The sequence below is a fragment of the Salmo salar genome, chromosome 02 (assembly GCF_965601325.2).
Source record: "Salmo salar chromosome 02, fSalSal1, whole genome shotgun sequence".
In the NCBI taxonomy this organism is placed as follows: Eukaryota; Metazoa; Chordata; class Actinopteri; order Salmoniformes; family Salmonidae; genus Salmo; species Salmo salar.
The window spans coordinates 34,286,534-34,300,616 of record NC_138292.1 but is presented as its reverse complement, the minus strand read 5'-3'; the positions used below and the strand labels follow the sequence as shown (position 1 = coordinate 34,300,616).

General features: G+C 41.1%; 1 protein-coding gene across 2 annotated transcripts; it reads left to right on the top strand.

Annotated features, from left to right (window-relative positions):
• Positions 1–2,054: 2,054 nt before the first annotated feature.
• On the top strand, positions 2,055–13,812 carry LOC106581355 (tumor protein p53-inducible nuclear protein 1). Of its 2 annotated transcripts, XM_014163371.3 has the most exons (5): positions 2,055–2,269; positions 2,883–2,929; positions 4,431–4,759; positions 9,123–9,597; positions 10,933–13,812. In XM_014163371.3, the coding sequence occupies exons 3-5, from the start codon at positions 4,633–4,635 to the stop codon at positions 11,180–11,182; spliced, it is 852 nt and encodes a 283-aa protein (XP_014018846.1). In that variant the 5' UTR covers positions 2,055–2,269; positions 2,883–2,929; positions 4,431–4,632; the 3' UTR covers positions 11,183–13,812. The 2 variants fall into 2 exon arrangements, with proteins under 2 accessions (XP_014018846.1, XP_014018839.1); XM_014163364.3 differs by lacking the exon at positions 2,883–2,929.
• The last annotated feature ends 271 nt before the right edge of the window (positions 13,813–14,083 follow it).

The following is a 14,083-nucleotide window of genomic DNA, read 5'->3' as shown; positions in this document are numbered from 1 at the left end:
ATGGGACGAACATGCCTTGCAAAGTTTAGAGTCAATGATGTGTTTAAACCATGGATGACTAACTGCATTGAACCCTGCGCGCAGCCATCTTGGCACTCAATTCTAAAACATATTTTGGAAGCTATAAAAATGCATTTATTCATGTCTACATTTGTTTTCTATTATAGACACCTTAATGCATATTTTTAAATTATATTGTGAGCAAAGACATTTTCCTTAAAGTATTTTTGTTGTTGAGAGTACTGTTACTGTCCCCACTATAACATACAACAAATAGTTAAATACATGTAAGTTTTCAGTCCCCGAGTCCCTCCTTAAAACATTTAATTGAAATACTGTAGAATTCCATTCATCCTATGGAGGACTACTCCTAACTAGGCACGTAAGCTAATAACACATTCTTATTTACAATGACGGCCAAACCCGGACGACGCTGGGACAATTGTGCGCCGCCCTATGGGACTCCCAATTACGGCCGGATGTGATACAGCCTGGATTCGAACCAGGGACTGCAGTGACTGGCACTGAGATGCAGTGCCTTAGACCGCTACGCCACCCGGGAGACCGAACTGCGCTGCTTTGATACAAGCGTGGGGACTCGTCTTGATAAATCAATCAGTACTTTTTGGGGGTTTTCACAGAATGTCCGTTTGGATAGCCTACACGGCTGGTGAAATGTTAGCCAAATTAAGGTGAGTGTTTTCTAGCCTCCTCAAAAACGATTTGCTATTGGTATTTATTACATATTAGTTGTGTATGGCTTACTTAGGAAATAAACAAAGACACTTCTATGTCTGTCTATATGCCCACTGTGAAATGCAGACCCATTTTCACCCTAATGGAATACTGGGCCAGCAATCCAGCACATTTTACATCGGACGTAGAGTTACGACCCATTTACGACCAACTGGTGCAACCAGCCCCAGGAGGTCCTTTGTCCGGAGTGTCCTTAATCTGGTTTATGTATGGGGGTTGGTGTGCCATTAGGTCAGGCCCCTTTTCCCAATTTGCACCGCTTGGGGGAAGGGGTGCTTTGTTGTACCCATCGCTGGTGACCGACATACTCTGTATTGAGTGCACTGTCATCTTTTTGTCCCCTCTTCCTTTGTCTCGATCCTTTTTGTTTGTGAAGCCAATGGCCCATTCTGTCCCGATAGAGGAGACATACATCCATCTCATTGCTGTGATTGCAACAACAAAAAACTTGGTGTAAGGTTACAATAATGAAAAATATAGATTTGATGTTTCCTTTTCGGGAGGGGGCCGAGCTGTCATTGCTTTGTAACATGGTCCCACACTCCTAAATGTACTCTTTTTTTGTCAATTCTAATGCATGGGTGCATTAATGCATGGGTGCATTAACAATATAACATGCGTTATACCATGTTAATAAAATGCTTATAACCCTATGTTATATAACTGTCCATAAAGGGTAAATGAAGCCATCCTGTAACATTATTTCCTTCGCTCAACAAAACATCGCCCTGTAGCCCAGTGACAGTCAAATACTCTAATAATGTGAAGGTGACATTATCAAAAGGTACTTTTTGATAATGTCACCTTCACATTATTAGAGTATTTGACTGTCACTGGGCTACAGGGCAATGTTTTGTTGAGCGAAGGAAATAATGTTACAGGATGGCTTCATTTACCCTTTATGGACAGTTATATAACATAGGGTTATAAGCATTTTATTAACATGGTATAACGCATGTTATAATATTGTTAATTTATAGCCTGCTATCCATAAAGGTTGATCAATTAAACCGGGAAATATTAAAAATACATTAGGAGACATATGGGCTCTATTTTACCCATCACAGGAAATAAGGGTGCTTTGTCAAATATTTTGACAAGTTTGAAGAAAGACTTTAAAAATCACTCCCAAAAAGTTGTGGGCTGGGCTTAGCCAAGTCTTGTCTTTCTCTGGGGTGGGTCACGTGCGTTGGTGACTGTTTGTCAGAGTCAACGGCGGTGTATGATTGGCTTACAGATTTAATGCAGGGCCCTCCCATAGGCTGTTGAAAACTACGTTTCTCGGATCAGCTGTTAGTGCGCCTCAACAATAACAAAGGGAACAGTTGGGACCTCGGAAGGCTCGGACAAAGTAACGAACTGTGTTGCTCCGAATACAAAGGTCCATGTACTTAAATTCTTCTGCGAAGAAAACTTTTTTCATATTTTCAAAAATATACTATCTACCTCAAAGCCTTAAGGATTTAATCACTAAATATCCGTCCTTTGCTGTTCACATCTTTTCTTGCCGCAGGTGAGTTTTTTCGGGGGTCTCTTTGTTGTCTGTTGTTCAAAGAACACACAGTAATCTTTTGCAATTCAATTGTAGGCCATTGTTGACATTATTTTCACAAGAACGGTTTAGCACAAACACAGCCTATTTCCACTGTTTTTATGCACCAACAATGTTTTGTGTAGCAAAAATAAGATTCTCGGCCCATTTTTGCCAAATAAGAGGCAGACCGCAGTCTACTGAAAATGTATTATCATGGCAAGGTCTATATGTCTCCCCATCTATTGAAAGAGGTGCTATTTATATGCACAAAACAGAATTGTACTTTGCTGGCAGATTAACATAACAGAACTGCGACCCGCCCAAGAGGTGTAGGGTTACTCTCTACACCCTCTCCTTGTCTGCTAGTCAACAAACCATCCTGCAATCAGACAGCCTACCACGATTTTAAGTTGTTATTGAACCTAAAAGGTGCCGGGTTTTTTGTTACTTTTGATGTAATAACTCTACATTTATTTATATTTTCAGTGATTTTATTACAGAACCAATATCAGGCATTTTGATCTGGGTAGAACACTCATGGAGAATATCCATATGACGTAATCGTTACGGTACTAACGTTCTCTGTTCCAAGGTGTCGACGACAGGCCTCCAACCAACCATCCAAACACATACAAGAAAGTGAGCTCTCACACAACCTACCGTTTCATTTCGTTACTAATAATATACTGCCATTTTAATGGGCCCAATATCACGACGCATCTTCACCCCCCTCCTTGTTTTCTATCTGAATAGAGCCAGCGTTCTCGGAAGGAAACAATGCATGCAAGCGATGTTTTGTTGAGGACGAACAGGTGCAGGAGATTATAACCAAGTTGCTTATTGGACATACTGTAGATAAAGTCCCGTAGAAAAGCCCTCAGTCCCTTGACCTCATAACACAGCTGCTCATTTTCATTGTCGTTGAATCTTACAAATAAGAGGATATTGAATCAAAGAATGAAGTGTTTGCATTCGCTTGCAACCTACAAATCTTCTGAAGAAGATGTGATGTTAAGTAATATATGACAAACTGTAATTTGGGCATAACGTGTGTGTTTGCCTGTAGCCTGCCTGGCAGACCAGGTTTCAGTTTCCAAGTTTCAGTTTTCTGTCAGGTCTACCAAACAGCGATCTTGTCCTTTTTGAACATTATCATAATGAAGCTACTGTAGTTCTCTCAGCTTTTCAGATCTTACAAACCCACAGATCTCGAATTATTGGCTGCACTGCTCTGTATTTGTTTTCCATAAATGTGTGCATGCATACAACTCATTGTTTACAATTGCACTGACAAATGTGGCTTCACAGCAGGAATTTAAATTTGTCTGGCAGAATAATGGTTGTTATGTATCACTAATCCTGCTTCAGGTCAGGGGTCTACGACCTGAAGTCAGTGTAAATGCTGCGCTGTATCCCTGGTGTATCCCTGCGGGGGTAGTAGTTCACTTTATCAGCAGAGGAAAATGCTGTCTTGGCTTTTTACACTCTAGTCAGTGGGACTGTAGGTCTAATTGCAAAGAAAGGTCAGGCCAATACCACCAATACTGGGCTGTATGGTCACAGAGAGTTGATCCCTAGGTGAAGATACAGCATAATCAGCACTATAGTGTGTGTTCTATAAAGGACCACCCTATCAGTGAACAAGCTGCTAGGTTACAGACCTATTTGGCCAGTATGTCTATGTCAGTTGGCAGCTAGTTGATGATGGGTCTATTTCCATAATTGGCTTCATGAGGGATGTCTGGTAGATAGGAAAATGATACCCACACCTGTAAACATTTACGACCACAGATAGTGCATCTTTTAAGTTTGTGACAGTTGTGAATGATCTGGCTACCCTTTTATATGTTTAATTATCGAGTATTAGACATATAGAAAATCTGGTTTTGGCAGAGAGCATTAACATTGGACTGTCCTCTAAAACTAGTAAGCCAGAAATAGAGTTAGATGTCCTTCCAGTTCAGTCTGACCCATGTTTTCCTCCTGCCAATTGCCCAAAAGCCAAAGGATATTTGTATGCGTCTCCCCCCTCCTTTTTCACACAGGTCTTTATAAGCTCATGTATATGGTCTCAAATGTGTCACTCAAGATCACAACAAATTATTCACTCTCTTTCTCCCCCTCCCCTTTTGTCTCTCAGGTCCTTTGTAATTTTGCACACGTCGAGGTGAGCTATGACCAGACTTTACACGGCTCCCCTCAGATGATAGACATCCGTACCTTATTGAAGCACTTTAGCACCTGCAGCTGATGACCAAAGTGCCTGTTCCCCACCCTCGCCCCGGTCCTCGCACCGCTCAGCCCCCCCTTGGTCCCGCCGTACCCCCCCAAGGAGTCCCAGTATGTTCCAGAGGCTCACCAGTGTCCTGTTCGGGGACGATGTGGAGGAGGTGAGACGAGTAGGCCCTGGAGAACAGGACTTTAGCCAGAAGGACGAGGATGAAGAGTGGATCCTGGTGGACTATCTGGGTGAGTTTCAGAACATACACAGACACACACAGAGGAAACATACATAAACAGTCAAATATACAAACAAAAATGCAAATACACACTCAACACAACAACCCCTCGCACACCATAACCTCCTGGTATTCATGTACAAAACGGTTCAGATGGGTTCAACAGTGAGCATCATTTCCATACAGTCACATTGTGGGAACTTCACTACCTTTTAAAAGTCAACACTGATTATTTGCCGCTGCAGCGTTTGTTTTTCCATGTGAGCATATTATCAGATATATCATAAGCGTCTAAGAACTGACCTTATCAGTTAACCTCTATGGGCTAGGTGGGACGCAAGCGTCCCACCCGTGGTGCACTCAATCAACAGCAGGTGCATTTCAAGAGCGGCAAATTTGAATCCAAATAAATGTCAAAATTCAAATTTTTCAAACATACAACTATTTTACACCCTTTGAAAGATAAACATCTCCTTAATCTAACCACGTTTTACGATTTCAAAAAGGTTTTACGGCGAAAGCATACATTTAGAGTATGTTAGGACAGTACATTTACAAGAGTTGTGTGTAATGTTTTGTCAATTCAAAGACAGGGTCACCAAAACCATAAAACCAGCTAAAATGATGCACTAACCTTTTACAATCTCCATCAGATGACACTCCTAGGACATTATGTTAGACAATGCATGCATTTTTAGTTCTATCAAGTTCATATTTATATCCAAAAACAGCGTTTTACTATGGCATTGATGTTGAGGAAATCGTTTCCCTCCAATAACCGGCAGTCAAGTCAGCACCACAAATTAAATAATTAAAATTAGAAAACATTGGTAAAATATTATATTGTCATTTAAAGAATTATAGATTTACATCTCTTGAACGCAATCAACTTGCCAGATTTAAAAATAACCTTACTGGGAAATCACACTTTGCAATAATCTGAGCACTGCGCCCAGAAAAATACGCGTTGCGATACAGACTAGCCGTCATGTTGGGGAGATCTAAAATCGAAAATACTATGTAAATAATCCATTACCTTTGATTCTCTTCATCAGATGTCACTTCCAGGTATCACAGGTCCATAACGAATGTAGTTTTGTTCAAAAAAGCTCATCATTTATGTCCAAAAATCTCCGTCTTGTTAGCACATGATCTAAGCCCGCCGGACTTCACTTCATGAACGAGGGGAAAAAATATATTTACGTTCGTTCAAGCATGTCAAACGTTGTATAGCATAAATCATTAGGGCCTTTTTTAACCAGAACATGAATAATATTCAAGGTGGACGAATGCATTCTCTTTTATAACGTATTGGAACGAGGGTACCCAACATGAACTCGCGCGCCAGGTGTCTAATGGGCCATCATCGTTCCATGGCTCTTGTTCGGTCAGATCTCCCTCCAGAAGACTCAAAACACTTTGTTAAGGCTGGTGACATCTAGTGGAAGCAATAGGAAGTGCCAAAATATTCCTCAGCCCCTGTGTTTTTCAATGGCATAGGTTTAAAGGCTAATACAACACATCAGGTATCCACTTCCTGTCAGAAAATGTCTCAGGGTTTTGCCTGCCAAATGAGTTCTGTTATACTCACAGACACCATTCAAACAGTTTTAGAAACTTTAGGGTGTTTTCTATCCATATATAATAAGTATATGCATATTCTAGTTACTGGGTAGGATTAGTAACCAGATTAAATCGGGTACATTTTTTTATCCAGCCGTGCAAATATTGCCCCCTAGCCCTAACAGGTTAAACTGCTTGGCTATGCAATCCTTAGGTGCCTTATAGTCTCCATAAACCACCGTTTCATGCCGACGCAACCTAAGTTCACCTGCATTCACAAATTCAGACACAAGGATGCAACTCAAAGCCCTGGCATGGTTCTCAGTATCCATACGCACAAAAATCCATACACGTGTGCCCATACACACATGGTTCTACACATATACAGTATATAAATGCTGCTCAGTAACACACACACACTTGTTCTTTGGGGGGAGGGAGTGCATCCAGCCGGTCTGTCCCTGATACATCACATCTCATATTCCACAAGTGTGTGAGAGACTGAATCCTGCTGGCCCACTTCTGTGCGGGGGAGGGGAGGGTGGTAGAAGGGATATGGGGCAGTATATGGGCAATATGTCTGTAAACGGGTCAAACAAAAGAATGGGGGGATAAGGGGAGGAAGATAAAAATAGGCCCGGTAGAGTTACCCTTCTGGGCTCTGAGGAGTGAGACGTGTCGGCAGACGGCCCAGCAGAATTGCCCCCAGTCGGGAACACTGTCTATGACACAAACCACCTGGGATTAATGCATTCATAGCGTTGTCTATCATGTCCAGTATTCGTTATAGGACTTGTATTACATATGTAGCTCATTGCTTCTTACGACAACCGTTGTAAATGCATTAAGGCTGAGAATCTGTTCGTAATCCATTTTACACATTCATTACAGGTGTTCCATGTAAATGCTTAAATGCCTACAAAAGCATTCATAATGCTTTACAAACAGGTGGTTGATATATTACCCTACAGTCCAGCACTCTGTAGCCTTACCCAAACTGTTATATGATCATAGAACAGTATCATATAATAATGATTCATCTGATCACTTTATAGTGAATCTCTAATATCAGATGATACATGGCATCATAAACCCTTTATTTCGTGTCTGTTTTATAGAACTGTTAGAGTGAATGCAGTAAGCAGAGGTCAGATGTTTTGATTCTGAAAGCGTTGAATAATTCTTTCCTGCACAGACTGCAGTACCATGACCTATTTTACAGTAGGGATTGATTCCACATGCTTAAAGTGGGTACTATTTAGTTTGTACCCGCTGTATTCCTGGAACACTTCAACAGCTCAAGTTGCACTAGTCTCCTACTTCTTCTAAACTGCCAATCTATTATATCAGTAGTGTAGACTGCTTTCCTTCCCCCCTTCCTATGTGCGCACACAAGCACAAGGTGGATGGTGGGGGTGAGAGGATTACAGGTTCTAATTGGCCTTACAGAGACAGTGATGAGGGATGTAAGCCGTTTTAGGGTTCTGCTGCGTTGCTTAGCGGCTAAGCGTGCGGATCACCCTGAAGGTGTGTGTGTCGGCATTGGATGAGATTGACTATTTTTACTTTTTTGAGTAAACAAGGTGGCTGCACTGCCGCTGACATGCGGCAGAGAATGATGAGGATGGAAACTGAAGTGTCCTTGGGAGTGGGTGTATTTCTATCACACACAGACATCGTAACACATCCACACACTCAGAAATGAACACACTCTGAGGAACACAGCACATCAATACACACTACATCTGAAAAGGAAACCATGTGTTCCCATGTGTGATCAGACACACATGGGAACACATCCAATACACACACACACACACACACACACACACAGTTATACACAAAGAACACAGTTATAAACAAACACACAGAGGAAAACATCTACACACACATGTACATGCACACACTCAGCTGTTTGTCAGAGATTCTGTCCAAAAAAAGACAGTCAGCTTTAAACTTTAGCCAGGAATTAAGTTTTGGCCAGACGTCCATGCAGGCTATTTTTAGTATAATGGGAACCCAAACAGCAATCTGCTGGCTTTGATTCCCATCTGGTATCAAGTTGCTTTTTCCATCATACTTCCCATATGGCAGTGTATTATTCTGACTTATTAGTGCACTATTGACAGTAACACCACCAAGTCTCAAAGCAAGACATGCTATATAGCCCAGGGATGCAGTGAATACAACTTCTCGCTCCAGCCAAACCACCTCATTTAACTTGATTAGATTCATTCTATTGAAACTTAGTTTATCTCCTAACCTTTTAAGCAGCATCACGAGTTGAGATGGTTAGCTAGTGGAAAAACATGTTTTGGCGCATTCTAGAGTTGGGAACGACTGGAAAGCATTTGGCAGCAGTTTGTTAGAGGGAGTTGCTGAAGCTGCTTGATCCTGTGAGCACACTCACACTATAGTATTTTGGGTCAGGCATGTTATTCTGACCGATAGAACACTGCTCTGTGTCTGTAGGGCTTTGACACCTATGCGTCAGGGGAAAATATGGTTTTTGTTTTGATCGCTAAAGCCATTCTCTCTGTGCCACATTGCCTCCTAAAGTCATGTCAGGGTATTGCATATGAGTTGTCATCCCACCCGGATTGAGCTCAAGACCATCATATTGCCTTTTTACATTTTGCTACAGGGAGTTTATTTTTAATTTTTTTATCATTAGTTATAAAACTCAATGGTTGTAAAACACATTTTCACACATACCCTACATGCTTTAGTTGCAAACAGAAACTTTCCATTTGTTATTTAAATGTTAATTGTGCTCATGTATCCTAACCAATCCCTGCCTTTCTCCTCAGCCGAGGCCTGCTCCAGCCCCTGTGGTGACGGCCTGTCTGAGGTGGACCTGACTTCGGAGGAGGAGGGGGACCTTGTGGTAGTCCCTTCTCCCATCGCCAGCTCCCCCATCCGCTATGCCTCCTGCACCTCCCTGGACTCCACCGCCGACACCGAGGATGGGGGTCCCGAGGAGGAGGAAGAGGGGGGTTTCCAGCGCCTGGAGGCCTGTTCTCTAGAGGAGAGCTGGTTCGTTACTCCCCCACCCTGCTTCGGCGGGGGGAGGAGGGGCAAGCCTATGGTACTGGAGACCAGCCCCCTGGAGAACCTGCTGATAGAACACCCCAGCATGTCTGTGTACACCACCCACTGTCCCCCACGACTCTCCCTCAACCTCCCCCTCTCCCTCAACCTCAATCTCTGCCTCCCCCCTGTTGACACACCTGCCGCTGTGGGCATGGAACCAGGACGACGTTCGCTTGACACCCCCTGCCACAGGTAGGACTTGTTGCTACAAAAATACTGGCAGTAGTGTTACAGCACCTAAATTTAGTGAATTTATGCTTAACCTCTACGGGATCGGTATCCCTATACCAGGACGGTTGAGGTAACGTGCGCTAATGTGATTAGCATGACGTTGTAAGTAACAAGAACATTTCCCATGTCTTATATGGGCAGAAAACGTACATTCTTTTTAATCTAACTGCACTGTCCAATTTACAGTAGCTATTACAGTGAAAAAATACCATGCTATTGTTTGAGGAGAGTGCACAACAACAAACTTTTATGACGGCAACTGGTTTGATACATTCACCTCTGAAGGTCAATAATGTACTTACATTCAGTAATCTTGCTCTGATTTGTCATCCTGAGGGTCCCAGAGATAAAATGTAGCATAGTTTTGTTTGATAAAATCAATTTTTATCTTCAAATGTAGGAACTGGGTTCTACAGTTTGAACCCCTGCTGTCTCTGGCTCCACACCCACCCCGCCCGACTATCTAGATGTTTAAAAGTTAGTGTGTAAGCTAATGATCCATCATGAATGTGTAAACAAATGTTGTATTACCATGGCCAGGTCGCAATTGTAAATGAGAACTTGTTCTCAACTTGCCTACCTGCTTAAATAAAGGTAAAATAAAAAATAAATAAATAAAAATATAATTTTGTATGTTCTCTATAGTTATGTACTTGAAAATGTATTAATTGACAAATTCGGCACATTTGGGCAGACTTCAATCGGAAACTTTGCACACACATTGCTGTCATCTAGTGGCCAAAATCTAAACTGAAATATTTTTGATGGCCTTTCTCTTGCATTTCAAAGATGGAGAAGAGAGAAATAAAAGTTTTGTTTGTATTATCTTTTACCAGAGGTAATGCATTATATTTCTTAGATGTTAGATCTAATATGTTATATAATATTATATTTTGGGGGTGGCGGGTAGCTTAGTGGTTAGAGCGTTGGGCCTGTAACCGAAAGGTTGCTGGATCGAATCCCCGAGCTGACAAGGTCAAAATCTGTTATCCTGCCCCTGAACAAGGCACTGTTCCCCCGGTAGGCTGTCATTGTCAGTAAGAATTTGTTCTTATCTGACTTGCCTATTTAAATCAAGGTTACATTTAAAATTGACATTTAAAATTTTTTTTATCCTACATTAATTTCACATTTCCACAAACGTCAAAGTGTTTCCTTTAAAATGATATCAAGAAAATGCATATCCTTGCTTCAGGTCCTGACAGGTAGTTAGATTAGGGTATGTCATTTTAGGTGAACATTGAAAAAAATAACATGGATTAACCAATCCAGCCCCCTTCCTGTCTCCCCCTATAGGCCAGAGACGGTAGTGCAGTGCAGAGCCGGCCTCCATGCTGGCTGCTATGCGGCTGCCGTCCCAGTCCTCTTAGACCAGGCACAGCAGCATGGACGACTGGCCCAAAGGGTACGTGGCGCCGCCCAGCACCAGCTCCTCTCCCGCAACGCCCTGCGCCGCCTCAACCTGCTGCGTACTGGAGGGGCCAAGCAGGCCAAGACCACCACCACCTATCTACACCAGCCTGGCCAGAGGCACCTCAACTACTGAGGTCTTGGCCCTATCCCTTACCCTCCATCCATCAATTCATCCATCCATCTCAACCTGCATCCACGCAAAGAGTACATCCTGCAACATGCTCCTGCAACATGCTCTCCATCTCCCCACTTCCTCCCTCCATCCACCGATCCTCCACTCTGGAATGAAGAGGCGTGATGAGGACTCCTTTAGAATCAATGCCATAGGTCACTTTACTCCGCTGCAGGTCCCCACCACCACATGGTAACTGGGAGAGACTGGTTCAATCAGATATTACACCTGTGGCGACACTCTCCGCTTTCACCCACTCTGCAATGGTTGTGTGGTGTCATAGTGTGGCTGTATGCTGCCATAGAATGGTTGTGTGATGTCATTGATTGATATCATAGAGTTGATTGTATGCTGTCGTAGTGACATTGTAAGTGATGTCATTGAGTTGTTGTATGCTGTCATAGAGTGGTTGTGTGCTATCAGAAGAGGGTTTGTGGCTTAATAGAATGACTGTGATGTCTTTAGAGTAGGAGTAGGCATTTAGAAAAGGAGCATGTCTTTCACTTGTAATTAGGACAGTTTAACAAGGTTGTTTCTCCTGCCCCTCCAATGAAATTGCTTCCTCTATCACTTCATGGCAAACTAATGTAATTTGTCATTCTGATGGCCACAACTTACTTTTCAAAATCATCACCTCCCCTCTCTTGACTATGCCTTGAACTTAGTAATTCAGTACTTTCACAATATTGTTTGAGAAAATGATGGTCTAATACTGGGTTAAATATCACTAAACGCCTTGTTATAATAGTAGAATTTAAGATAAAAATAAATAAATGTAAAATGTATTTAAAAAAAATTCCATAATATTTTTTAAAATAAAAAAACGTATATTACATATCAGTATGAAGTTAGTATGAGCGTTTATCTACATAGGTATGTTTGTAAGCAGCGGTTTGACTATGTTAGTGTGTGATTTGTTGCATGGTTGTATAGCGCTAGTCTCCAGATGTTGAGAAAACAGAAAAAAAATGTGTTTTTGTATCTTCTCTTTCATTGTTTGTTCTAAATCTGCAGCCACTTCTCAGGGTCATAGCCAATCACCTTTACACTTTACTAAAATGCAGATTACTTGACGGATGTTAATTGTCTTTGTACATACTGGAGACCTTCCAAATTTGTCATAGTGTGCTTTGCCTTGTGGTAATGTTTGTGATCAATGATTGACCTTTTAAAAGAATCGTGTGCGTCTCGAGAAAATTGAATTTGAACATTTGCTTGTCCAAGGACTGTGAAAATGAACTCTTACACTCTCAATCGACTGTTATAACCCACCAAGATGGAGTGAAACTATTAGTGTTTTTCATTTTTGTATATATATATTTTTTCTGTGTACTTTCCATTGTTTTGAGTTAGATTTTTGCCCTGTTCTTTATTTGCTTAGTTACATAATATTACTAAGTTATGTTAAAATGTCAACCAAAAAAGTAGCAGCAAACTCTAACCTTGCAATAGTTTATATTACTATTGTTTTTGCTTTTACAATATATTCTTCTTTACTTTAACAATGTTTGCAAATTGGAGACTTTGTGTTCTGAAATGGTCAAGTTTGTGACAACATGAATCTGTGCACTCTAGTGGTAAGAAAGCACAGAGACAACTCAAACACCCAAATAGCCTATTTTAGTTTCACAGAACCTCTAAAAGTCAAGTATCCAGGCAACCTCAATAATTTACATGACCTAATATTATGATGACCTGATATTATGACCTAATATCATCTGTTTCTTTGTACTTATTGGGGGAAATACACAGTACATACATACTCAGATGTATTTAGCATGGTAGCATCAAGAAGCACTAAGGTGGTTTTATTTGGTTTTGTCTATATAGTTGTAAACTGATTATATTGAAGTGATTTAAGCCTAGCCATTGTATTTGTCTTTTTTATTTTCAAATTTCTCAGATTGCAAAACTTTGCAAATCATTTGACGTGTCAATTTTTGTACCGCGTTGTGACACGGGCAACAGGATGGAGGAGATGGCTAAGTCCTCATTTTTGATGTGTGAAGCTGGAAGGAGCCATTTTCTTTTGTCCTCGGCTGTCTGTCTGAGCTCTTGATGATAATAACAGGGATTTGTATTTTGTTTTATGCCTTGAATTTGTTGTGGATCACGTGCCTTCCAGGTTAAACAGTATAATGACAATGCATTAATGAAGAACTTGAACTCTTGTCCAAAGGGACAACACATACAAAAGCAAATCAGCTATGCACACAGGAGGTAGCTTCTCTTTGTGAACCACCCAGCCCATGTACAGCTTTTATACACAAATGTAGCAAACCTGTTTTCTCCTGTGTGAAGAAAATTTGGCGGCATTTTTTTTTACTACGTGTTAGACTTCTGCTTTGATTTAGTTTACTGGAATAATACAGCACTTTGCCAAAAAAGTGTAGGAATTTGAGCATTAACTGTTATTTATCTACTTAACTGATTGCATTATTTGTATTTTGGACGTATGAGAGATCAATTCACTGTTTTTATGGTCAGCAAAATTTGCAAATGAGAATGTGGTAGTCTGTTCTAAAACTGTAATACATGATCTGTTGTCATGATGTAAGCCACAGTCTACAATAAATGTTTTCATACACATACTCTTCTGTTTCTGTCCATTTGATCCATTTAACCTTTATTCTACCAGGTTTATTCAACTAAGATGACATCTCTTTTGCAAGAAAGACCCACAGCCAGGCTGGACTTAATTTCCAAACCAAGCCCTTTATGGCACTGAGCTGAGACAGCTATGATGTTACTTTCAGTATGACATTCTCATGAGTTCTGATTTTAAAGAGTACATAACTGCTTTGCACAGCAATATTACAGCCTAATAAAACGTTTAAAAGATGGACTTCATCAAACAATTGA